This window comes from Hemicordylus capensis, chromosome 1, assembly GCF_027244095.1.
Source record: "Hemicordylus capensis ecotype Gifberg chromosome 1, rHemCap1.1.pri, whole genome shotgun sequence".
Lineage (NCBI taxonomy): Eukaryota > Metazoa > Chordata > Lepidosauria > Squamata > Cordylidae > Hemicordylus > Hemicordylus capensis.
The window spans coordinates 416,521,017-416,547,190 of record NC_069657.1 but is presented as its reverse complement, the minus strand read 5'-3'; the positions used below and the strand labels follow the sequence as shown (position 1 = coordinate 416,547,190).

Below are 26,174 nucleotides of genomic sequence, written 5' to 3'. Positions count from 1 at the left end.
ATAAGGCTCAGCAAAGTCCCCTTTCCTTCTCCCTCAGCTGGCCCTCAACAACGTACACACCAGGACCTCAATGTACCTCAGTGCATCAGTCATTAGTTTAAATTAGTGTCTGCACAACTCCCTGTCAGAGCACAGCAAGACAAGGCAAAAGAGTGGTCAGAAAGGCCTGAGACACTCATAAACTGCCCTGAGCCATTTTTTGAAGGATGGTATATAAATGAAATGAATGAATGAATGAATGAATGAATGAATGAATGAATGAATATTCCATGTTAGGACAAAACTGAAGTGGAAGAACAGTGAGAAAAGATCTGGGGCCAGAGAAAGACAGAATCTGGTCAGGCAGAGGTCAAGGTCTGTAGCAACAAGCAGAGATCCGAGAGGCCAGAGGCAGACAGATAGATAGATTTATATATTTATATATTCGATTTCTATACCGCCCTTCCAAAAATGGCTCAGGGTGGTTTACACAGAGAAATAACAAATAAATAAGATGGATCCCTGTCCCCAAAGGGTTCACAATTAAAAAAAGAAACATTAGACACCAGCAACAGTCAATGGAGGTACTGTGCTGGGGGTGGACAGAGCCAGTTACTCTGCCTCTGCTAAATAAAGAGAATAATCGCCACGATAAAAGGTGCCTCTTTGCCAAGTTAGCAGGGCTTATAGTCACAGTCAGGCAGATAATCAAGTTCTAAAGGCAGATCAGAATCCAAGGGACACAGGCAGGTACATGGTCAGTGCCGGGCTGATGGTCAAATCCACATAAGATGGCAGTTGGGCCAGAGCAAGGCAAGGTACTGGAAGTCTGCACAGCTACTTGCATTGATGAATTGAAACTGAGGAGCCAAGTCTGAAACATCATTATAAAAGGCTAGTCAGCTCAGATCACTTGGCTTTGTTGTAAAGAGCTCTTTGTTGTAAAGAGCCTGCTGGGGTCTACATGGATGATGATGCAGAATAGAAAAGGTCACCAGTTACACCCTCTTTCCAGAAGTTGCCCTGGTAGTTTAGAGGTTAAGACACACTTCAGTCCTTGCTCCAGCCTGCAAATTACTTGTATTCCAGAGCAGAAGTAACCTGTACTGTTCATAGGGCCCTAGGGAGGAGAGGGATAACTAGATGCATATATGGCACAGCCCCCTGCTGAAAATAATGGTCAGCGTGTTGTGGTCACATGAGGCCAAAGCCCAGCCAGCAAAGAAGAGGGAAGAAGGAAAGACTATTTAATTGAGCTCATTGCTGATCCATTCCACCCATGCAGCTGTGCTCATGAGGAATGGATTTTATTTTATTTTATTTAGCAAATTTATTTACCACCTGACTTCCTTAGACTCAAGGCAGTTTACATAAATTAAAACAACAACAAAGACAAGAGGAGAAGGGGAGAAGGGGGGAGAAAAGGGGGGAAAGAAACCCCCCCCACCCACACACACAATAAAAACTAAAAGCCTGGCAAAATAGATAGGTTTTCAGGAGCTTCTTAAAGGACAGAAGAGAGGGGCCATTATGAACCTCAGGAGGCAGAGTGTTCCATAAGGAGGGGGCTGCTACAGAGAAAGCCCTCCCACGAACCCAGGCCCCATGTACCTCCCTTGGGCCTGGAACTCTGAGGAGGCCCACCTGAGATGATCTCACAGGGCGGGTCAAAGTTGGGTGGGAGAGGCAGTCCTGAAGGTATACAAGTGCCAAACCCTGAAGGGTTTTACAGGTGATAACCAGCACCTTGAATTGGACCTGGAAGCGAACTGGCAGCCAATGCAGTGATCTCAGCAAAGGTGAAACATGATCATATTTTCCGCTGCCTATAAGTAGCTGGGCCACAGCATTTGGGGCCAGCTGAAGCTTCCGAATTATCTTCAAAGGCAACCCCAGGTAGAGCATATTGCAGTAGTCCAACCGAGAGGTTTGTTGCCCAGTACTAAAGGGAAGAATCAAAGATCCCAATTATAAACACCAAAAAAAATTCAAATTTCTGGGGAAACTACCACCTAGTGCAGCAGGGAAATGACTTGGCAAGCCAATTCAAATCCCCGCTGGTATGTTTCCCAGACCTATATGGGGCAGCAGTAATATAGGAAGATGCTGAAAGGCATATAATCTCATATTGTGCAGGAGATGGCAATGGTAAACCCCTCCTGTATTCTACCAAAGACACTCACAGGGCTCTGTGGTCACCAGAAGTCAACACCGACTCAACAGCACACTTTACCTTTTACTTTACACTTGTTTAACTTCTATTAAACCCAAGATATCAGATCCTACCATTTGGTTTCTTGGGTGGATCCCATTCTACGGCAAATTCTGTAGAGCTGATGCTTTGTATGACTGGAGGCTGCTGCTCCTCAGGAGGGGCCTGTGCAGTAATTACTGCCACCTGCTGACTCACCAAACAACCCCCACTTGTGCATGCTTGAACATAAAAACTGTAGTTGGTAAATGGAACCAAATTCCAAAGAACTGCTGAAGTTTCTAAACCTTCATACTGGCCACAAGGCTGAAAATCAACTGCAGAAGTGCATGTCAAGATATATTTTTCAATAGGACCAGAGTTGTTTGACAGGGCTGTCCAGTTGAATGAAACAGAGCGTGATCCAACAGGAAGGACTGGGTTTAAATGCAAGTCTCCTACGGGTATTCCAGGCTGTGTCCTGTATGTCAAGGCCGAGCTTCTTGTAGAACCATGGATATTGCTGGTCTCAAGGTGATATGAGTAGAAAGCATAGGGATACAAAGAGCTATCGGTGAAGACCTGGGGGCCTGCAATAGATATGGAAAAAAGATTCCCATTTGTCAGACTCAGGAACTTAGAACTGAACTTATTTCTTCTAAACTCATTTTAAATATATATCTATATTAAGAAAATGAATTACATATTTCTCACTAGCCTGGAAACTTGGTTATTTTAGGTGCTTTTAAAAAGTCCTTATTTTTAAAATGGTAAAATATTTTTCAGCAATGTCCTTTCATCTATTAGCATATAAACATAGTAGAAGTATTTAATATAAAAGGTTGAACTCCAGGCCTTTCAGTTCCATGAGCATCATGTAAGTTTCCTGTTACATAAGAAAAAAATTACTTTACGGGGCATTATTTATTATTATTATTATTATTATTATTATTATTATTATTATTATTATTAATAAATTTTTTATACCGCCCTTCCAAAAGGCTCAGGGTGGTTTACATTAAAACACCATTAAAATCAATTAATCATTAAAACAAAAATTATAAAACATAAAACAATAATTAACAATTAAATACATCATAAAACAACAATTAAATATTCAGAACTATTTAAAAACAAGTTTTAAAAAGCTGAAAAAGCCTGGTTGAAGAGGTGTGTTTTCAGGTGTTTTCTGAAAATTGCGAGAGATGGGAAGGATCGTATCTCAGCAGGGAGCGCATTCCACAATCTCGGGGCAGCAGCCGAGAAGGCCTGTCTCTGTGTAGCCACCAAACGAGTTGGTGGCAACTGGAGACGGACCTCCTCAAGTGACCTCAACGGCCGGTGGGCCTCATAGCGAAGAAGACGCTCTCTTAAATACCCAGGGCCTAAGCCGTTTAGGGCTTTATAAGTTATAACTAGCACTTTGTATTTTGCCCAGAAACCTATTGGCAGCCAGTGTAACTCCATCAACAAAGGAGTAATGTGGTCTCTCCGAGATGACCCAGAGACCAACCTGGCTGCCGCATTCTGAACCAACTGAAGTTTCTGGACTACGTACAAAGGCAGCCCCATGTAGAGCGCATTACAGAAGTCCAGTCTGGAGGTTACCAACAAATGTACCACTGTTTTGAGGTCATTGATCTATGACCTCAAAACTATGGCACGAATCTACAAGAATGGTTTCTAAAGCCCCCTGTTAGGAACATAGACCATTTGTCTATCTAGCTCAGTATTGTCTATACAGACCAGTAGTGGCTTCTCCAAGGTTACAGGAGCCCTATCTGGAGATGCCAGGGAAGAAACACAGAACCTTCTGCATGCAAGACTGCAGATGTTCTTTCCAGAGCTGTCACATACCCTAAGGAGAATATCTTACAGTGCTCGCACATGTAGTCTCCCATCCAAATGCAAACCAGGGCAGGCCCTGCTTAGCAAAGGGGACAAGTCATGTTTGCTACCACAAGACCAGCTGTCGTCCTCTGTTAGGAGACTTAAAAAACATGTTAAAAGCAGAAGAGAGAAAGAATATGGTAATTGATGTTTCAAATACAACTGTGAACTGTGCTAGTATCCAGTGTTCACTGGACAAGTACCACACTGGACAAGTACCACTTGGTACACAAGTACCAAGACGTTCTATTACACAAACTCTGCTGAATTGAATGGAATTATACAAAAGCTTATCAAGCTCCTGCAAGCCCCATACAAAAGGGCTTGCACAAGAAACCAAGATATTTGTTGGAGGTTCCTGACCTTCATTATTACAGAGAAATTCCTGAAAATGTTACTGCCTCAGTACAGGTATGGTAGCAGCACATAGCCACAAATGAGGCTACCATGGTCTGAGATGTGTGTGTTTTAAGGCAGTGGGGTGATACATGAGAGAACAAACACTTCTGAGTTTGTTATTTTAAGCTGTTATTTTATGGAGAGGAGAGCTGGTCTTGTGGTAGCAAGCATGACTTGTCCCCTTAGCTCAGCAGGGTCTGCCCTGGTTGCATATGAATGGGAGATTTGATGTGTGAGCACTGCAAGATATTCCCCACAGGGGATGGAGCTGCTCTGGGAAGAGAAGAAGGTTTCAAGTTCCCTCTCTGGCATTTCTTTCTCCCTTCCTTCTGAACCATCCAGTAGTTTATTGCTGAACTCCTCACTCTTCCTCAGTCATCATGGGACGGCCCATTCCCCAACATTGACAATGTAAACATGCTGGAGACCTGGGAAATGGACACAGTGGAGAGGGCTGAGAACCTTTTTGCAATGTAGAGAAGCTATAGTTCCTTAATGAGGCCCCACGGTGCTTCTGAAAACACAGGATATTGCTCAACTAAAGTACAAGAACAATAAGTCCAAACAAAACCAGAAAGCAGTCATGAGAATCATTTCACATACAGACAAAAGAAGTCCTATTTATTGTTAGCAATTTAGAGGCTTCTGAAATGATATGGGCAGAACTGCAGATGTTACCATTCTCCTGATGTCTTCCTTGCCTTGACCCCTTCCCATTCTCACATACAACACTCAGTGTTTGTTCTCATTCTCACCACCGCACTTGCCATTTGAACCTCTTCATCCTTTTAAGGCAGCAGCATGCCTTAAAAGGATGGAGAGTATCAACCCCTTCCTTTTATTGCAGTAATGTTCTCATAATGGATAGGAGGACAAGAATAATGAGGGTCCCTCTCTTGTCATGCTGTTCTCTTATCTGTTACTGTGACCATTAGCATGAGCAGAGTAAAGGTGAAGCTAGGCCTGCTTTGGTAGATACCATTTATACCATTTTGGCCTAAATTCAGTAAAGTGATGGTGAGAAATCCCAGCTCTCCCCAACAGGCCAGAGACAGAAGGGAGGAGGTTACTGGCACCCTCATTCTCCCCCTCCGTGGTGATGGTCACTCCCCTTTCTCTCCTCCTCAGATCCTGACTCCTAGTACAAGGAAGAGTTTGCATCCCTGTGAAGGGCAAGCCTACTTTAATGGTGCCTCCCTCTGGGTCTTAAAGGTCCTCCCCCCATTTCTTTCTCCCTTCCTTCTGAACCATCCAGTAGTTTATTGCTGAACTCCTCACTCTTCCTCAGTCATCATGGGACAGGCCATTCCCCAACACTGACAATGAAAACATGCTGGAGACCTGGGAAATGGACACACTGGAGCTACGATAGATCCAGGTAAAGGAAACAACACACAGGAGCTGCTGTTTTTCATAGTCTGTTAATAGGAAGGGGAAAGGTGAAGCAAGACAAGCAGCTGGTAATGCTACAGGTGCACTGGGTTTGTAATTCAAGTCCACCCATGGCCTGTGAGTCTGACCATGACAAAGGAACATAGGAAGCTGCCATATACTGAGTCAGACCATAGGTTCATCTAGCTTAGTATTGCCTACACAGGCTGGCAGCGGCTTCTCTAAGGTTATAGGCAGGAGTCTCTCTCAGCCCTATCATGGAGAAGCCAGGGAGGGAACTTGGAACCTTCTGCTCTTCCCAGAGCGGCTCCATCCCCCAAGGGGAATATCTCACACATCAAGTCTCCCATTCATATGCAACCAGGGCAGACCCTGCTTAGCTAAGGGGACAAGTCATGCTTGCCACCACAAGATCAGCTCTCCTCCCTTTGACACCTGTTCACTTTTTTCTGTCTTAAAGTTACCACCATAGCATTTGCTGTTTCTCCATATTACTGAGTGTTAAACTCAACATAATTGCTACTGGAAGATCCAGCAAAGGTAAAAACAAAGTATTCTTCATAACCAGAAATAGTAAGAAAATAAGGCAAATAGATGCAATTAAACCAGGATCAAGAACACAATAGTTACTCCAAGGGGCGGGGTGAGGGGAACAACTTAGAATACATCTTGGATAATAATAATAATAATAATAATAATAATAATAATAATAATAATAATAATAATAATTAATAATAATAAATCCCCCAGTGAGGCACTACCTTGGCGTGGTTGTGGGGCTTGCGTGCTCTGAGGAAGGTGAGAGCTATGCCAGAGGTCCAACCATACTGGACAGGTCTCACCAGAGGAGCCAGACAAAGAGTGCCTCTCCCATCAACAATATGGTGAGACGTAACTTTAATAAATCTATACCGGATCGGTTGTCGCCCGGGTCAACAAGGACCACGCCAGGTGCTAGAGTCCCTGGACATCTGATCTGCTATTACAAGTCTAGTCCAACTAGAAGAGGTTATTTAAAAAGAATGTACCAAATTTGGAAAGAGAAGCATCCTGATACAGAAATAACAGAACAAAGGCTAGCAGACCAGAGAAGATTCATAATAAGAAATAAAGTATTCACAGGAGTTGAGCTGGAAGAACTGCAAAGAGCAACACAGGCTCAAGATATGGAAGAAGAATTACCCCCAACTGAAGAAGTTGCTCAGGTGCAGATGGAGGTGGTGTGTTGGAAATAGAGGATGCCACTGTTGCTGAACTGTTTCAAAATCAAAACCAGGCAACCTCCCCTTTGCCTTCACCTCAAAAACCCAAATGCCGTTTAACAGAAAAGCAACAAGAACTAAAGCAAAAAATAACTGAGCACATGAACCAAACAACCACCAGGGTTCGACTCCCAGCTCTAAAAACAGTTGCCAAAAAACAATTTGCTCGGGCATTAAAAGATGTCAGTGCTGCACTTGCAGAAATAACAACCAATAACTTGTAAGAAACAAACCAACTAATGTACAGTGCAGCAACAATTACAACACAATAGCTCGGATATAAGATCAGTGGACCTGTCAAAAAAGAAAGCAGTACATCACCTAAATGGAAGATTAAATTAGAAAATAAAATCTCCAAGCTTAGATCAGATGCTAGTAAATTGAAAGATATGAAAGACAAGAAGCTTAAGAATGAAAACACCAAACAGTATCTGATCCAAAAATACCACCTAGTTAACAATCAATGGCGAGACACTTGGACAGGTTAGCATTAGAAGAGGCATTTTCCAAGGAGACTCACTATCCCCTCTGTTGTTTGTAATCGCCATGACCCCACTTTCACAAATACTAAACAAAACAGGCCTCGGATACCAAACATCTAAAACATAAAGTAAAATCAGCCATCTGCTGTACATGGACGATCTGAAGTTGTATGGAAAGTCCCAGTCAGAAATTGAATCACTGCTAAACACTGTCCATATATTCAGTAGCAATATAGCAATGGAGTTTGGACTAGACAAGTGTGCTGCATTAATAATGAACAGAGGAAAAATAAAAAAAACAGAAGGAATAGAACTGCCCAATGGAAGCAAGATCAAGAACCTGGAAGAGAAAGAACATTACAAATACTTGGGCATTCTCCAGACTGATAACATTGCACACACTGAAGTGAAAAGAAAAATTGGAAGTGAATACATCAGGAGAGTTAGAAAAATCCTCAAGTCCAAACTCAATGGTGGGAACACCATACAAGCCATAAACACCTAGGCTATATCTGTTATCAGATACAGTGCAGCAATAATAGACTGGACCCAGGCAGAGCTAGAGATGCTAGATCGTAAGACCAGGAAAATCATGACCATCAATCATGCTCTGCACCCCCACAGTGATGTAGATAGGCTATACCTCCCTCGCAGCTCAGGTGGAAGAGGAATGCTGCAAGTCCATCAAACAGTAGAGGAGGAGAAAAGAGGCCTTGAAGAATATATCAAGGACAGTGAAGAAGATGCACTTCAGATGGTCAATAACGACAAACTATTCAACACCAATGAAACAAAGCAGGCCTACAAGAAAGAACAAGTCAAGAACCGAGCAGAAAAATGGAGAAATAAGCCACTGCATGGTCAATATTTGCACAATGTAAGTGGAAAATCAGACAACACCAAGACCTGGCAATGGCTTAAGAATGGCAACTTGAAGAAAGAAACAGAGGGTTTAATACTGGCTGCACAAGAACAGGCACTAAGAACAAATGCAATAAGAGCAAAAGTCTAAAAATCCACAACAAACAGCAAGTGCCGCCTTTGTAAAGAAGCAGATGAAACAGTGGGCCACCTAATCAGCTGTTGTCAAAAGATCGCACAGACTGACTACAAACAAAGGCATGACAAATTAGCAGGGATGATACTCTGGAACACCTGCAAAAAATACAAGCTACCTGTAGCCAAAAATTGGTGGGACCATAAAACTGAAAAAGTTGAAAAAATGAAGATGCAAAAATATTATGGGACTTCCGACTACAAACAGACAAGCATCTGCCACACAATACACCAGATATAACTGTAGTCGAGAAGAAAGAAAAACAAGTCAAAATAATCGACATATGAACACCAGGGGGTAGCTGAATAGAAGAAAAAGAAACAGAAAAAATAGCAAAATACAAAGATCTACAAATTGAAATTGAAAGGCTGTGGCAGAAAAAGACCAAAATAATCCCAGTGGTAATTGGCGCCCTGGGTCTGCACCAAAAGACCTTGAAGAGCACCTCAACACCATAGGGGCCACAGAAATCACCATCAGCCAATTACAAAAAGCAGCTTTACTGGGAACAGCCTATATTCTGCGACGATATCTATAACAGCAACAACATTGACAATAAAATTCTGGCATCCCAGGTCCTTGGGAAGGACTCGATGTCTGGATAAAACAAACCAGTCAATAACACCTGTTTGTGTAAACAAGAAATAATATATAATATATAATATAATATATACTGCACTTCAACCAAAGATCTCATAGCATTTTACATTAAAAAATTAATAATACATAAATAAGATGGTACCCTGTGCCAAAGGGCTCACGATCTAAAAAGAAACATGTCAGATAACAGCAACAACCACTGGAAGGATGTTTTGCTGGGGTTGTAAAGGGTCAGTTGCTCTCCCCCTGCTAAATATAAGAGAATCACCACTTTTAAAGGTGTCTGCTGATTTACCAGGGGTAAACCAGTAAAGAAATGTCATTCAGCGTTTCGTATGTTGACAAACTGAGTATGTACTAGTAAAAAAAGATCCATTTCCTTAGTAATGTCTCAGTACATCATTAGTCAGTATAGGTAAACTGTTGATGCTAAGATTGTATAATTAGGTATATAAAATAGCCGAGTCTTAACAAAGCATTCTCTCCCTCCTTTAACTCAGAGTTTATTTATTGCATGTTCCTTTTTTCTAACTGAAGTACTCTAAAAATCATTTCACTATAATGTTGCAATGCCATCCATCAAATTATCAGGCCAGGTTTTGGAGACTATTGGTAATTTTCTTTGAAAAGTTCAATGCTTCTACATTTGTAATTTCAGACTCTCATTTAGTACCAAGACCTGTATGCATGCAGTTGTACTTAGGTGGTGTCCCCTGTGTGCATTACAGCTGCTACGCACATGCTAAGAATAAAGTCATAAACATAAGAATCTGACAGCATTAACAAATTTCTTTTTGTATTCAAATGCCAGATAGTAGATTATTTTCACATCATTAATTATTGTGATTATCAGGAAATGTCAGAGTGGTAATATTTTTTCTAAGAACAGTTTTGGCTTTAGAAAATAATGATTTGTTGAACAGGCCTACATTAGTCTCTGATTAGGCAACTACTAGACAGTTAATGTTTTAAGAGCAGCTGCTCATCTATGTTAATGCCATCTTGAAATGGCACCAGCACAAAGACTGATCCATACAATTCAATGTACACCATTTTCTTACCTTCTCAACATAAATTTGAATCGCTAAGTGTACTTAGTAAGATATGAAAGCTAAAAGAAAAAACAGAAATCATCCTTAGTACGATATGAAAACTAAAAGAAAAAAACCAGAAATCATCCTGGAATAGCCCTATAGGTCTAATTCAGTAAGGTGGTGTACACCCACATATGCATGCAAAAGTATCAGTATTTGACCTAAAGCAGGTAGCAAACTTGAGACTTTATCTTGTGCTTGCATGCACGCTCTTCTGGTCAATGAAAGGAATACATTTATTTATATTTATATAGTCATTATATTTAGATCCTACTTTTCCTCCAGGGAGCTCAGGATGTTGTACATGGTTCATTTTATTCTCACAATAACCCTGTGAGGAAGGCTAAGCTAAGGGATAAGTGTGTGGTATAGAGCTACAGTGCTATATGCAGAATCAAGAAAATCAGCGCTCATCTCTACTCAGCCATGAAGGTTACTGAGTGACCACACACCAGTCACTCTCTCTCAGCCTAAACTACCTTACAAGGTAGTTGTGAGAATAAAGGAGAAAACAGAGAATAAAGGCGATACACTGCTCTGACCTATTGAAGGAAAGATATAACAGAAATGAAATAGATGCAATGAGAGATCTGAGGGCCAGAGCTATCCCACAGATTATTTTCATCTTTCAAGGACAGATTGGATCTGTCAGGGATTCCCACAAGCAGGATTCAGCAGCCAGGACAGGCCCCAATCGAGAGCCAGAACTCCCTCCCTTATTCATGTTAGAGGTTGTTGATTTTTACCCACAATAGGTAAAACAGCAGAGCATTAAGGAATGAGCACACACTCCAGTTACAGAGTAGGTAGCAGAGGATGGTTTGGATATTGCAGCTATTTAGAGAAAACACATGGAGATCCTTGTATGACTAAACATTAAATATTTATTGGTTAAATACACTTAGATAGGAAAGACCTATCTCTAATCTAAAGGACTACATAATGGATAGGTAAGGAGAGAGAGAGAGAGAGAGATGTTTCCATCTGCTTTCTAGGAAGAAAGGAAGGATTGTGACTCAGCACAGGAAGTGCTGCAGAGTCAGTTCAGGGGTCATAGAGTAGGGACAGATAGGGAGACCCTGACTCACTGTCTCTACTCCCAATGCCCCTAGTGGTCATTAGGACAGTTGGTGCAAAAGGTTGATGCACTGGAAGTTCATCTCCAACAATTCAACCCAAACCCTCACAGGGAACACCTGGACAAGGCTATATTGGGGGAAGATCACATCCTGGAGCTCCCAGCTCCCACCCCCCATTGGGAAGCCCCAGCCTTCTCCACCGGGCCCCCAGGAACACTGCTGCTGTTACATCTGGGCTAGGCAGAGGCAGCGGCAGTGGAGTCCCCAGTTGGCAGCCCACAGATTGAGCCAGCGGCTTCCTCCTGAGACAGAGGAATCTCCTTAGGAGAACGAGACAGGGCAATACCCAGCTGTGAGGGATGAGCCTAAGTAGCATCAAGAGATCAGAGGCCTTATTTGAGCACCTCAGGTCCAGTCAGCAGCAACTCATACTGTATACAACAGACTTTCCTAACTGTGCACTCTCCCAGTCCTATTATCCAGTTTAATGTTCTAAGTGTTGTATTAGCTAATCAGGGAGTGAAAGGCAAAGAGGCAGTGAGCACAAAGGCCAGCCCTGTCCTGTACTCCTGAGTAGGGCCAGGACAACCTCTCAGCATGGCCCAATGTCAAGGAAACTCTCCTGCAACTCACACCCCTGCTATTATACACCTCTGCCACTTTCTATCAAATGGAGGCACAGCAAAGTGTTTTTTAAACTCTCCCTTTCACCATATGAACAGTGCAAGAGGCTTTGACAAAGGCTTCCTTTATTATGCATCTCAGCTGCTATACAACGTGTATAAGCCAAGACACAGAGAAATGGGAATGATGTTGAGGTGCATCGTGGAGGGAAACATGGGGTGGAGAAAGAGGATGGAGGAGCTTTCTGCCTGGGCCTCCACTAGTTTGAGAGCAAATAGAACCAGTGTTGGGCCCTCAGGTCTCACTCAGTTAAAAATATGGACTTTTAGTAAAAGTTAATTACTGAGCCAAGAATTGGAAAATGACCTGACACACCTGCAACAAACCTCTGAACATCAAAAGAGCCTGGCACATATTCAGGCACAATGAATAACTGTACACTGCTCCCTCATGTTCAACCCAGCTCAAGACATTTTTTAACATATAAAGTGGGGAGAATTCTCCCTGCCAGCCCTCTTGAGTTTCCTACTTCATGAATTCAAAATTCCCTCCCAGTGCAGTATGTTCCTGGGCCACTGATGAGGGGGACCCACTGGCTGGGTGACAGCTTGCTCCTTTATCTCCTCTTTTGTGAGAAAGAATCTGCTTAACATGCAGGTGGTCTTAGGTTCAACCCTGGCATCTCCAGGTAGGACTGGGAAGGACTCCTACCTGAAACTCTGAAGAGCCACAGCCAGCCAGTGTTGACAATAATGGGCTAATTCAGTAAAAGGCAGCTTTCTATGTTCCTAAGAAGATGGCAGGAGTAGGGGCCCATCTTCACTTTTCGTCCCACTCCAACCTTGCTATGTCACTGCCCATTTCATTCTGCTTGGCCTCTCCAGATGTGGTGTTTATACTCCCATATTCTGAGCTGTGCTGTGTCTTGCGGGGGGCGGGTGGAGAGATAAAGCTGATTTCCTGTTGTGTTGGAACAGAGCACTTCTACAGGAAACTCTAGGACTTATTGTTTGTCAGACAGAAAGTAGTGTGCCTTCCTATGAAATATGATCTCTCAAGAACTACATATCCACCAAAGATATTCATATTCCATGGTATGAATTTATACAAATAACTCATATGATGACTTCTGTACTCAAGGGTCTTACTTGATCTAATGCACTCTTTGGAAAAATAATTATAGATAACACCATTTGCTGTAAAAGACTATGATCCAGATTTACAATATATTATTGGCTGGAAAATGGAAGAGTCCACTGTTTTACAAACACAGATGGGCATGAGATTTGGAACAAGAAATTGGTGATAACCAGTGGAAAAATAACTGGAAGTCATATTCAGTGCTGTCTTCATCCCTGAACATTAAAGAAGACACTTATAAAATATTAACTAGATGGCACCTCGCTCCAACAAATCCAGAGGTGACGAACCTAGAAACATCTCCTTTATACTGGAAAGGCTGCAGGGGGGGAAAGGCACTTTCTTTCATCAGTGCTGGACATGCCTGTTTGTATATAAATGTTGGTTGTGTGTGCATAAATACTGCAGCAATATTAAATATTAATATTTAACACTGCAGCAATATTAAATACTAACTTTGACTTAAACCAATTGAATTATCTATTAGACTCAGCATTAGAAACACAGCTAATTACTCTGGCAGAAAACCTTTTAGCCTCTTAACAGTGTCAGCAAAGTTTGTCTTTGGCTCACTATGGAAAAAGGAAGGACATATTTCAGTTAGAACATGGTTTGATAAAGTATGGCCTATAATGGTAATGGACAAAATCTGCATATTACTAAAAAACAACATTCATCAAGATCAGAGTACATTATTTTACACCAGATGGAAACCTTTCTGGAAATACATAAAGGAGGGCAAAAACCGGGTACATAGCCCTAGCTTACTGGATTATATGTAATCATGGTGAGAGTGAAAGTATTGATGTAAAATTAGCTGAACTTTCATTTTTAATTCTTCTTTGTTACCATATAGGCAGACTATGTAATAAGTTTATATGTTGTCATGTATGCCACAGGTGCTTGTTAACTTTTGTATTTTTGATTTTAAAAACCTAATAAAACAGTTTTTTAAAAAACAAACTACATGTTCCATAATTCCTTAATTCAGAAGTCCTCAGGGTGTGGCATCTATTGTGCTTATTCCTCTCTTCCACAGCCAGTCAGAGCCAATAATCCCAATTAAAGTGGGAGCCAGTGCTGCTGCTAAATATGCAGGCCACAGAAGAACACATGTGAGTAAATGAGTTAGCCTTGGTATACAAGATTGCCCAGGCTCTTCTTTTAAAAAAAACTGAATCTCAAGCCACATTTCCTATACTAAGAGGATTCTCAAATACACTGAGCTTAACATGGGGACAGGGGAGTACAAAACTCCCACAGCTTTGGGGATCATTTTGATTGCATAAGAGCTGGATGCTGTCTTATCCTATCAGAAGAATGAGCTGATTCTGTGTTTGCATTTCTGAAAGGGACTGTTTTTTGTGAGAACATTTTCTTGTGATTTCAGGAAAGGGAAAGGGAAGAAATAGAACTGCTGTTGTAAGTCATGAGTCTGCAAGAAGTTGCATACGTGCTATATCCTTAAATCATAACAACTTCATATTAAAATGCATGTATTGTGTTATTTCTTCACTGAAATAAAAGCATGTATTAAAATGTATGTTAAAAGCATATATTTGCCTGAAACAGAAGACATCACCCCCTGCCCAGTCAAAATTCGTTTAACAATGCCCAGGGGCGTAGCAAGGTTGGCGTGGGCCCAGAGACAAGATTTTAAAATGGGCCCTCCTCACTGAAGCTCAGCTCATGAAGCAAAGAAATCTTAAATGAGGCTGAATAGAACATCATCCTAAATTATTTTTTAAAAGCTTTTGTAAATTGTAGACAGTGCAAGTCATTTAATAGTACTAGAGAGAGCCCTGCTGTTCTGGTAGCTCCAGGTCTTAACACTCACATCAATTTCGGAAGAGGAATACAACTGAAGGAAGCCCAGGCGGGTGCGTGGCTGGGGGAGCCAGTCATGTGACTTGCCTCTGGGTGGCCCTCCAAGGCAGTGGGCCCCCAGACAACTGACTCCCCTTGCCCTATTATAGTTACGCCCCTGACAATGCCCTGACTCAGCCTTCCTTCTTCCTCTCATCCCTTCAACTAGGAGCAACTCTGCTGCAGGGACCTACCAACAAGCTGTACAATACTGTTATGTTACCAATACCTCTGTGGAGATTTAATGAGTAGTTAAGGTTCAACAAACATACGTGATGAGGTCTATGAGATTACGTGATGAGGTCTAAGGACCCCCATAAAAGAACTTCTCATGCCTGCTCTTTGTAAGCCTCTTAGCCAGGGGTGTAGCTATAATTGAGTGGATGGGTTCAAAGAACCTGGCCCCCCAGCTCCAGGCCTCCCTATTTTTTTCCCCATAAGAACAGCCCTGCTGGATCAGGCCCATGGCCCATCTAGTCCAGCATCCTGTTTCGCACAGTGGCCCACCAGATGCCGCTGGAAGCCACAGACAAGATTTGAGGGCATGCCCTCTCTCCTGCCATTACTCCCCTGCAACTGGTACTCAGAGGCATCCTGCCTTTGAGGCTGGAGGTGGCCTACAGCCCTCTGACTAGTAGCCATTGATAGACCTCTCCTCCATGAAGTCATCCAAACCCCTCTTAAAGCCATCCAGGTTGTTGGCTGTCACCACATCCTGTGGCAGAGAGTTCCACAAGTGGATCACGCATTGTGTGAAAAAGTACTTCCGTTTGTTGGTCCTAGACCTCCTGGCAATCAATTTCATGGAGTGACCCCTGGTTCTAGTGTTGTGTGAGAGGGAAAAGAATCTCTCTCTCTCCACTTTCTCCATGCCATGCATGACTTTATAGACCTCTATCATGTCTCCCCGCAGACGTCTTTTTTCTAAACTAAAAAGCCCCAGGTATTGTAGTCTTGCCTCATAAGAAAGGTGCTCTAGGCCCCTGATCATCTTGGTTGCCCTCTTCTGTACCTTCTCCAGTTCAACAATGTCCTTTTTAAGATGTGGTGACCAGAATTGTACGCAGTACTCCAAGTGTGGTCGCACCATAGTTTTGTATAGGGGCATTATAATGTTAGCCGTTTTATTTTCAATCCCCTTTCTAATGATCCCTAGCATGGAATTGGCCTTTTTCACAACTGCCGCACATTGAGTAGACACTTTCAACGAGCTGTCAACCACAACCCCAAGATCCCTCTCCTGGTCAGTCACCGACAGCTCGGATCCCATCAGCGTATACTTGAAGTTGGGGTTTTTTGTCCCAATGTGCATCACTTTACACTTGCTAACATTGAACCGCATTTGCCATTTTGTCGCCCACTCCCCCAGTTTGGAGAGATCCTTTTGGAGCTGCTCACAATCCGTTTCGGATTTCACTACCCGGAAGAGTTTGGTATAATCTGCAAATTTGGCCACATCACTGCTTACCCCTGCTGCTAGATCATTTATGAATAAATTAAAAAGCACCGGTCCCAGTACAGATCCCTGGGGGACCCCACTTCTTACTTCCCTCCATTGTGAAAACTCTCCATTTATACCTACCCTCTGTTTCCTGTCTTTCAACCAGTTAGCAATCCACATATGTACTTGTCCCTTTATTCCATGACAGCTAAGTTTCCTCAGGAGTCTTTGATGAGGAACTTTGTCAAAAGCTTTTTGGAAGTCCAGGTAGACTATGTCAACTGGATCACCTTGATCCACACACTCGTTGACACTCTCAAAGAAGTCCAAAAGGTTGGTGAGGCAAGATTTACCTTTGCGGAAGCCATGCTGGCTCACTCCCAGCAGGGCCTGTTCTTCTAGGTGCTTTTTCATTATCTTTCTTTCTCTAAGGGGCCACTGGACAGAGAAGTAAACACTGGCCCCCTCTCCTCTAGCGACACCCCTGCTCTTAGCAACATAGGGATGTGATTTTCTGCTACTCCTTGCCAAAGATTCACTTCTGCCTTGATTCTTGAACCAAACCTCACCTTGTCAAGAATGTGTTTCCACACTGTTTATGGAGCTTTTCCTCCGAAAACTATTTTTGGAAGAAGATCAACCTTGGACCAAGTAGGGGAAAACCCCTCTCTAGTTAACTAGTCTGTCTGTCATCTTCTCTCCCTGAGAATCAAGTAATGCTGTTAGAGCACATACTGAAATAAACACTAAAATGTCTTCATACCTGCCACAATATGTTATGATGTTGCTTGCTTTAAAAAACAACAACCCTGCAAATAGCTTAGGGTGGAAAGAGGAAACCTGAAGCAGAAATCTACTGAGAAAATCCTAAAACACAATTGTGTGGGGTGTGTGAAAATTGGGAACCAAGATATTATGTTTAGTGTGTACATGGGAAAACATCTAAACAACATACACACAATATCCCAGTGAGAACAGCATCTGATAAATGGATGAAAAACAGAAAATGTTCTCAGTGTAAAATATACATACATAGTATTCATGAGCACTCACTGTAAGGGTGGTAGTCCTCCATTGTATAGATTCTACTCTCATTTCTGTAGAGCTTGTAAATAAGCCTGTTGGAATTTGGAGAATCGGGTGGATTCCAAGCAAGGTTGATAGCAGAAGAATTTAGAACTTGTCCTCCTGGTGGAGGTTGCTGAGAAGGCACTGGAATACAATAATAAAGATATTGTTATGTGAACAACAGCAGCCACTAAAGTATATAGGTGAACTGAAGTACATTTTCTGAGAAGAGTCTTCTGATAGATAATTTGATCAAGCAGCAGATATGTGGCTTACCAGAACATCAAAGAAATGCTATTGCTTCAGAATTCTCCAAGGAAGTTTGAGTTACAAAACCAAAATTGAATACCAGAGCAGCTAAGATGTGAAACCATAAGAGCAAAATATCTAAAACAGCAGCATTTTTCTAAAGGTCACTTTATGTTTATTTTGGGTGCAATCGTATACAAGCAGGTGAGGCCTGCCTTGAAATGAATGGACTCAGGGGTGTAGCTATAATTGAGCAGATGTGTTAAAAAAACAAAACACCTGGGCCCCCCAGCTCCATCCTTCCTTATTTTCTTCATTATCTGCCTCACTCCAAGGGGCCACCAGGGAGAGGGGAGAACATGGGCCCCCCTCTGCCCTAAGCTACACCCCTGGATGGCCTGATCCAATGCAGTGTTGCATATCTGACAGCACAGAGAATGAAGGCATGGTCCTCATCCACTGTGCTAACTCCTACTGACTGTACACATGCAGGTGTACAAAACTGCACCCATACTATTTAAAAAGCCGTCTACAATGGATTCCATTTATCAGTGTGGCGAAGTCTAAGACTACATTGCTTTTTCAGAAGGGGTACTTCTGTCTGACTCATTTTGATGTCAGCATAATTCATCTAGCAGAGGAGCACAAGGATCTGGAATGTGATTTATACAGATTGAGAAATAAAAATTAGTATAGTGTATCTTTGCCAAAGAGATGGCCTACATTTTTTTCAAACGTCTAGTGCAGATAACAATTAATGATCTTGCTGCCATTACACCAGATTCTAATCTCACACAAATTTTACATCAGTACTATCACTTTCAGCTTTGAAAAAGCAGATACAAATTACATATTACTACAAAGAGGAAAAGCAGCAACAAAGAGCAAAATATATAAGGCCAGCTAAGATAAGATAGCAGCTGCAATGTAAATTTACACACACACACACACACACACACACACACACACACACATACACACACACACACACACACACGATCTTCATATAAACATCAGGATGATCTGTTGGAATGTTACAAAATTCAGTAATATGTGCTGCATACTAGGCTGCTTGTGTCAAGCGCAAGGATCTGAGCAGATCCTGGCACTCCTGCCCAGTGCCCAGCCCGACCCAACTCCAAACCTTGGCCTTTAGCTGAGGTTAAGAGCATGAGTGCACCCTTAAGTGCACGCTTAAGCTTGCAGCCTTAAGTGCACCCTTGCACCTTGCAGCCTTAAGCTTGCACCCTTAAGTGCACCCTTAAGCTTGCAGCCTGTGTGCACACAGAGACAGGTGCCTGGAGCACCCAACTCACGAAGGCATCCCCCAAAGCACCACTGTGTAGTGCATTGTGGGATACGTGGAGGCCCAGATGCAGCGTCACAGCCTCTGGAGAGCTGCGCTGTATGGAGCAGCTTGGATCGTGTGTGAGTGTGGTCCCCACCTCCCTTCAGCTCCAGACACCATCTGGGGGGAAGCTAGGGTTTGCACAGCTTCCCCCCATGTCTGCCCGCCCAACCTCTGGACATGAGTATAGCCTCATAGAGTAGCACATGTCTAAATGTTGTCCACTAGAAAAGACGTTCATCACGTTAACAAAAATGGCCCTAAGGAATAGACATTACAAAGTCAGGTCATAAGTGATAATTATTTCAGCAAATTCATCCAAGTTTCTAGAGAGAGTACCTTGAGGACAGAGAAGGTACTCCAGGAAGGAAGGAGTTGTGTTGTAAAGGAGTATCATTCTCTATGTAGACCGCTTTGGAAACTTGTTTGGAAAACGGTATAGAAATATTTGTTGTTTTGGTTTGTCACAGGTGGTCCGTAGCAGTTCCTATAGCTGGTCTTTCATCCAACCTCTAACCCTAACCCACCAGACCCCAACCTGCTTAGTTTCAGCAAGGTTGTGCATTTATCATTATTTTTTATTTATGTATTTATCATTATTTATCATATTTCTATACCAGCTGATATATTGAAGACTAAGACTTGTTGCAACCAAAGATCTTCAACAAAACATAGAATGCAAAGCACTAGGGAGTTTTAATTCGTAAGCCCTGTTGGGAGAGAAATGGGAGACATGCCCATTTCAACAGAGTTACTGCAGAAGAACTTCCTGGCATATTATGCACTTTGTAAATTGAAACAGCCCTTGGAAACAGAATGAAGAAAATGTGTCCAGCAAAACTTGTCTCCCTGCATACACCCAGGCAGTTGAATTCAGTGGGCAAATAAAATTGTTAATAGGGCACTTTTACTCAGACTTGGGGAAAGGAGATGGGGCACAAGGAAGGAGCAGCTCTGTAAGTTAAGCCATGTCCCCACACCATGAATTATGTCTGGAAAAATCTGGTATAATTTGCTTCCATACATTGGCTGACATGCCACGCTGGCTTAAGAGGGTGGTACAAGAGCTCCGGCCTCACATGCTGCTGAGAAACTAACTGCATATACAAGGCTGCACAGTCCTTAGGGACATATTCCTGGATGCAAAAAGGGCTTTTGCAGGGAAGGGAGAGAAGCAAAAAATCACTTTTTCCTTCACCTGTCCAACTCTAAGTGGAAAGCCTCACACACAGTTAGTTTCCTGCTTGCTTGGGAGGACAAAGCGCTTGCTCTGCCCTTGTAAGCCTGTATGACATGTTGGCCATTGACAGAAAAATTCACATCATCATTTTGAGTACATGATATATCTCCCAGAAATATATAGGAAGAATCAAGTTCAGAAGCTGGGTTATGAGCAATATTGATTTTGAGAATTAGAATGATTGTTATTTAACAATTCAAACCAGTAATATCAATCATAACTTTATTGCATTTAGCCATAGGCCATCACAAAATCAAAATGACAATAAAAACAAGTAAGACACACTAAACCAATAAAAGGCATTAGTTTGAAAGACATGCTCTTAAGATCAACAACCACTTACTTTTACTGCAGCCAAATAGGTTGTCGACATCCAAATTACTAGCATTGGGAACACAGTTGTCGCATTTTGAGCCAGTAACAAATTGTTTACATACACATTGTCCAGTAATGGGATGACAAGTCCCATTAATGGCTCCTGCAGGATGACAATTACAATGCTGACATCTATAAACAAAAACAAATCAAGAAAGTAATGAAAGCACATTAACATTTCAGTTAGATACAGTAGGGCTTAATTCCATGGCTTTTTTTTTGACTCACGTAATTAAGCATTGCAAATGAAGACCCTAAAAAAATGGATTGTAGTAGAAAATGTAAATACTGTTGTCTTTTAAAATAAATTCACAATTTACATGATAGTGTTTCTTCCACTCATGATTGAGGGTAATGGCAATGAGGCCATTGGCCCAAGCCAGGTCATTCAATAACCACATGCTAAGTTCACAGTACAAACCTCATCACTTATCAATAACACTTACCAATAAGGAAGTGGGGTCCTTTCCTCCAGGGATGTGCGAATCAGCTCGAGGACGAGCTGTTTAACCCTCGAGCTGGACTGGGACCAGTTTGGCTCAACCTCAAAGCGAACCCCCCCCCCCGAGCCATTTAAAGACTCCCCCCCACAGCCTTTTCCTGCTCTAAAAAGGGCCAGTTTGGCCAATTTGGGGGCCCTTCCGGCCCTTCCTCTGGTGCCAGTGGCCATTTTGGAGGCTGCACTCATGCCCAATGGGCCTCTACGTGGCCTGGGTTATGACCTGGTGAGAGACCTTGGGGTCGTGGTTGACAACTCGTTGAAAGTGTCGACTCAATGCATGGCAGCTGTGAAAAAGGCAAATACCATGCTAGGGATCATTAGGAATGGGACTGAAAATATGAATACTAGTATTATAATGCCCTTATACAAATCTATGGTGTGGCCACATTTGGAGTATTGTGTACATTTCTGGTCACCATATGTTAAGAAGGATATCACAGAACTGGGAAAGGTGCTGAAAAGGGCAACCAAGATGATCAGGGGTGTGGAGCACCTTCCTTATGAAGCAAGGCTACAGCATCTGGAGTTCTTTAGTTTGGAAAAGAGGCTATTATGGGAAGACATGATCGAGGTATATAAAATTATGCATGGAGTAGATACCATGATGTGTCTATACTTACAAAGATTAGAATCATTCAGACAATGGTTTTTCCTGTGACACTCTAAGTATGCAAAAGCTGGACTATGAAGAAGCAAGATAGAAAAAGTATTGACGCTTTTTAACTCTGGTGTCGGAGAAGACTTTTGAGAATACCATGGATAGCCAGGAAAGCAAAAAAATGGATCATAGAACAAATCAATCCAGAATTTTCACTTGAGGCACAAATGACCAGGCTCAAACTATCATACTTTGGACACATTATGTGAAAACCCAGCTCCCTTGAGAAGTCCATAATGCTGGGGAAAGTTGAAGGAAAGAGAAGAAGAGGACCACCTCAATTACAACCACAATGAATGTACCACTGAGACACTAAAGGCCAAGCTGAAGACAGATAATCCTAGAGAGAATCTATCTATGTGATCCCTAAGTGTCTACACCAACTTGACAGAACCTAATCAATCAATCAATCAATCAGAGAGAGTGGACAAAGAAAAAAAATTTCTCATACACACACACACAACACTAGAACCAGGGGCCATCCCATGAAATTTCCTACCCAGAGACGTAAGTTTGGGCGGAGCATAAATTTAATAAATAATAAATAATGAAATAATAAAAAATTGAAGGTCGAGAAATTTAGGACCGACAAAAGGAAGTACTTTTTCACATAGCACATAATTAATCTATGGAATTATCTGCCATGGGATGTGGTGATGGCCACTAGCTTGGATGGCTTTAAAAAGGGCTTAGAAAAATACATAGAGAACAGGTCTATCAATGGCTACTAGCCTGGTTGCTATAGGCCACCTCTAGTCTCAGAGGCAAGATGCCTCTGGATACCAGTTGCAGGGGTGCAAGAGCGGGAGAGAGGGCATGCCCTCACTAGGGATGTGCACGGAACCAGGGAGGCTCAAAGGTGGCAGGGTTGTCACTTTAAGAGTAGGAGAAGGTGCACTTACCCCTCCCGCCACTTTCCTTCCACCGGTGTCCATCTTTTAGAAAGCCCATCAGGGTGGCAGCGTACCTCCCTGCTGCCCCTGTTTTCCGGATATGACTCGAAGTCTCTGATGCTCCTGCCTGTGCGCTGCCACCCCAATGCGCTTTCCAAAAGATGGACGCCAGTGGGGGGAAAGTGGCGGGAGGGGTAAGTGCACCTTCTCCCGCTCTTAAAGCAGCACTCTCGCTGCCGTCGATCTGGCAGAACCACCAGTTCCATGAACATCCCAAGCCCTCACCTCTTGATTGTGGGCTTCCCAGAGTCATTTGGTGGGCCTCTGTATGGGACAGGATGCTGAACTAGATAGGCCTTGGGCCTGATCCAGCAGGGCTGTTCTTATGTTCTTAATTTCATACAAGTTTTATTGTATTGCTTTGTCTTGCAGATTCTTGAATGGTGGAAGATCACTGCTAATCTTTCTTTCAAAAGAAGCATAGTCTCTATAATTCATGCACTCCATTCATGTGAAGCTCTTACTGCTAAATGGTGCCATCTTTATAATACATTCTCATCTCTGGTTGAAGATGAGATTTAAGGTACTTCATTTGTGCTTCAAAAGACATGAGTAAGCTTTCAAGTTAAGGAGCCCACCTTAATTTCTTCCCCATATAAGCAGAAAATACTTTGTATAGTCTTGGACATTATAGTGGCTGACAAATCAGGCTCCATGGACACACAGTTTGCCTTGGTCTTTCAGCTTGACAGTGGGCTTGGGGAGGGGAAGGTGTCCATGTAGAAAAGTGCAGCTTTCCTAAAGACATGTTACATACAGACCTAAGGAATTTCTGTAAAATCAAGCATACAGTGCACCCCACTACAGCAACAAGAGTGATGAATATCCAGACAGAAATTCTACAAGTGCAGTTTCCTTAATCACTTGCTAAAGATGTATCTGATGAGTTTCTGTCTGATACATGTGTACAAGCCGCAGTTCTTCCCCAATATGCCACTTAATTCAGTAAATATCCTTTTGGAGATTCAACAGGTATAGTTGTTGCACACAGGTGCAGCTGATTAGGGAATTAGGGAGGAGAGCTGGTCTTGTGGTAGCAAGCACGAATTGTCCCCTTTGTTAAGCAGGGTCCACCCTGGTTGCATCTGAATGGGAGACCACATGTGAGCACTGTAAGATATTCCCCTCAGGGGATGGGACCGCTCTGGGAAGAGCACCTGCATGCTTGCATGCAGAAGGTTTCAATTCCTTCCCTGGCATCTACAGCTAAGGCTGAGAGGGACTCCTGCCTGCAGCCTTGGAGAAGCCACTGCCAGTCTGTGTAGACAACACTGAGCTAGATGAACCAATAGTCTGACTCAGTATTTGTCAGTTGCTCATGTTTCTATGATGAATTTCCGCCTGATATATCCATAAAAAAACATTATGCTCCCCCACCACAGCAACAAGAGAAGTGTATGCCTGAGGTACCCTTTCTGTTTGTTTTGGTACAAGAAGCCACTCAGTCAGATACGAGCCTGTCCGCTTTCTCTTTTCCCCCTGTCTGTCCTTCCAAGCATTCTGCAGCTTGAATTAGGAGTTTCATGGAACAGAGTGCTCACCTCACCCTACTCTGACCATCTTGTATCTTAAGCGCTTCTTTATCAATAAAGCTAGAGACAGACAACTTTTTCAGAATGTATCATTGCCCAGGGTGTTCACTTCTCTTACTGTCATATCTGGTAAAACAGATTTTGCAGCTTTTTATAGTACTTCAGAACCAGAGACAACAGCAATACAAAAGGAATTCATATTTACACTACAAATAATGATACCTCTCTCATACCGTCAACACTCTCAAAATTATTGTTTGTCTAAAGCCTAAGAGTTTTTTTTTAAAGGTAACTATTTTTAAAAAAATAAATTCTACAGGGAACTCATAAGTGAAACAGACATTAAATATGACAGATTTTTTAAATGAGTTTTATAAAAGCAGTTCACATATATTTTACAATCACAACTCTTTTTTAAAAAAAGGAGTTCCTTTAGTAACTCTTACTGTGTGATCTCCCAAGTTCAACACCCTTTAAAAGACTGATAAAAGCTAAGGCAGCAAAATAAGCTGCAAATTTGTTTTATGGAATAATATCCCTTTGGGAATAAATAAAAACATTCTCTCTTGGAAACCACAATACTGTCATTTTTCTCCCCTTTATAATCAAGAGCAAAGAGTATTTTCCCCCAAACTGCATTAAGTTCTTTCATCTATAGAGAGTGCATCCAAATCCCTCTTCAAATGGAAGTTCCGTTTAGACTATTTAAATGTCTAAAGAAGAGAATGTTTTCATTTCTGCAAAGTATATACAAATTAAGAGAGAGCTGACTGCCCAGCAGCACAATATTTAGTATTTCATAATTCCATTACCTGTTACTACCTAACTTTTGGAAGGGGTTTAATGTGTTTTTATACATTTCAGTAAAGCTTCTTTGAAAGTTATTTTATTTGGAGGCCAAACTACATATAACATTTGTTGGAAGTTAAGGACTTTGCACTGTCTCGTCTCAGACAGTGGAGGACAGACTAGTAAATCAGAGGGCTAGAGGGTCAAGACATTGGTCATCCCTTCTCTATTGCTCTGACACTATCCCTTTGGATATGTAGATTGCTAATCTCAGGGACTAACTTCCTTCCTCTCTCTCTTCCCTACCTGTCCTTCTACCTTGCAACATGGCAAGTCTCTCTCCCTGCACCATATGTGCAGAGAAGATGCAGAATCCATCTGCATCCAGCTAGATAGATAGATTAGAGATCCTAACTCCTCACTTTCCTATCTAGAATGGAGTTCCTTAATAAATGCTTCTATTGATTTGAAACTATGAATTGGCTCCAAGTTACTTTACTCTCAGCATACACGCATGCCTAACTAAATGCCACTGTCAGGCGCGTAACAATGATCGGGCAAGGGGAGACAGTTGTCTGGGGGCCCCACTGCCTGGAGGGACCCCCCAGAGGCACCTCACGTGACTCCCCATTGCCCCCTGCCCAGCCCCAAGGCCCCTCAGCCACTTGCCCTGTTCGCCGTCTCTCCAGCTTGTTCTCCTGGCCGGCAATCCAGGCAGCAGACGAGCTGCAAAGAGCTCCTTTTCTCCCGCCTCTCAGCTGATTGGTGGGTGGGTGGGGCTTCCACAGAGGCCTACGGAGGGCCCAAACCAGGCAGGAAGGAGGAGGCAGCCAGAGTGGCCACCACTGTTCTCTGCAGCAGAAGACCCCTTGCCGCCCTGCCGAACCCAGCATTTGCCAGGTAGAGTGTGAACTCCTTTTTGTGGTTACCTTCCCCCCCCCCGGATATATAGGCATCTGCTTGC

At 42.5% G+C, this 26,174-nt stretch overlaps 1 protein-coding gene across 1 annotated transcript in view; it reads right to left on the bottom strand.

Annotated features, from left to right (window-relative positions):
- The window catches only part of USH2A (usherin), a 784,926-nt gene that overhangs the window by 616,947 nt on the left and 141,805 nt on the right, over positions 1 to 26,174 (bottom strand). The window contains exons 14-16 of the mRNA XM_053283338.1: positions 20,745 to 20,908; positions 17,550 to 17,708; positions 2,266 to 2,760 (exon numbers count right to left, since the gene is read on the bottom strand). Coding sequence (XP_053139313.1) covers positions 2,266 to 2,760; positions 17,550 to 17,708; positions 20,745 to 20,908 — 818 coding nt within the window. The remainder of the gene's footprint in view (positions 1 to 2,265; positions 2,761 to 17,549; positions 17,709 to 20,744; positions 20,909 to 26,174) is intronic.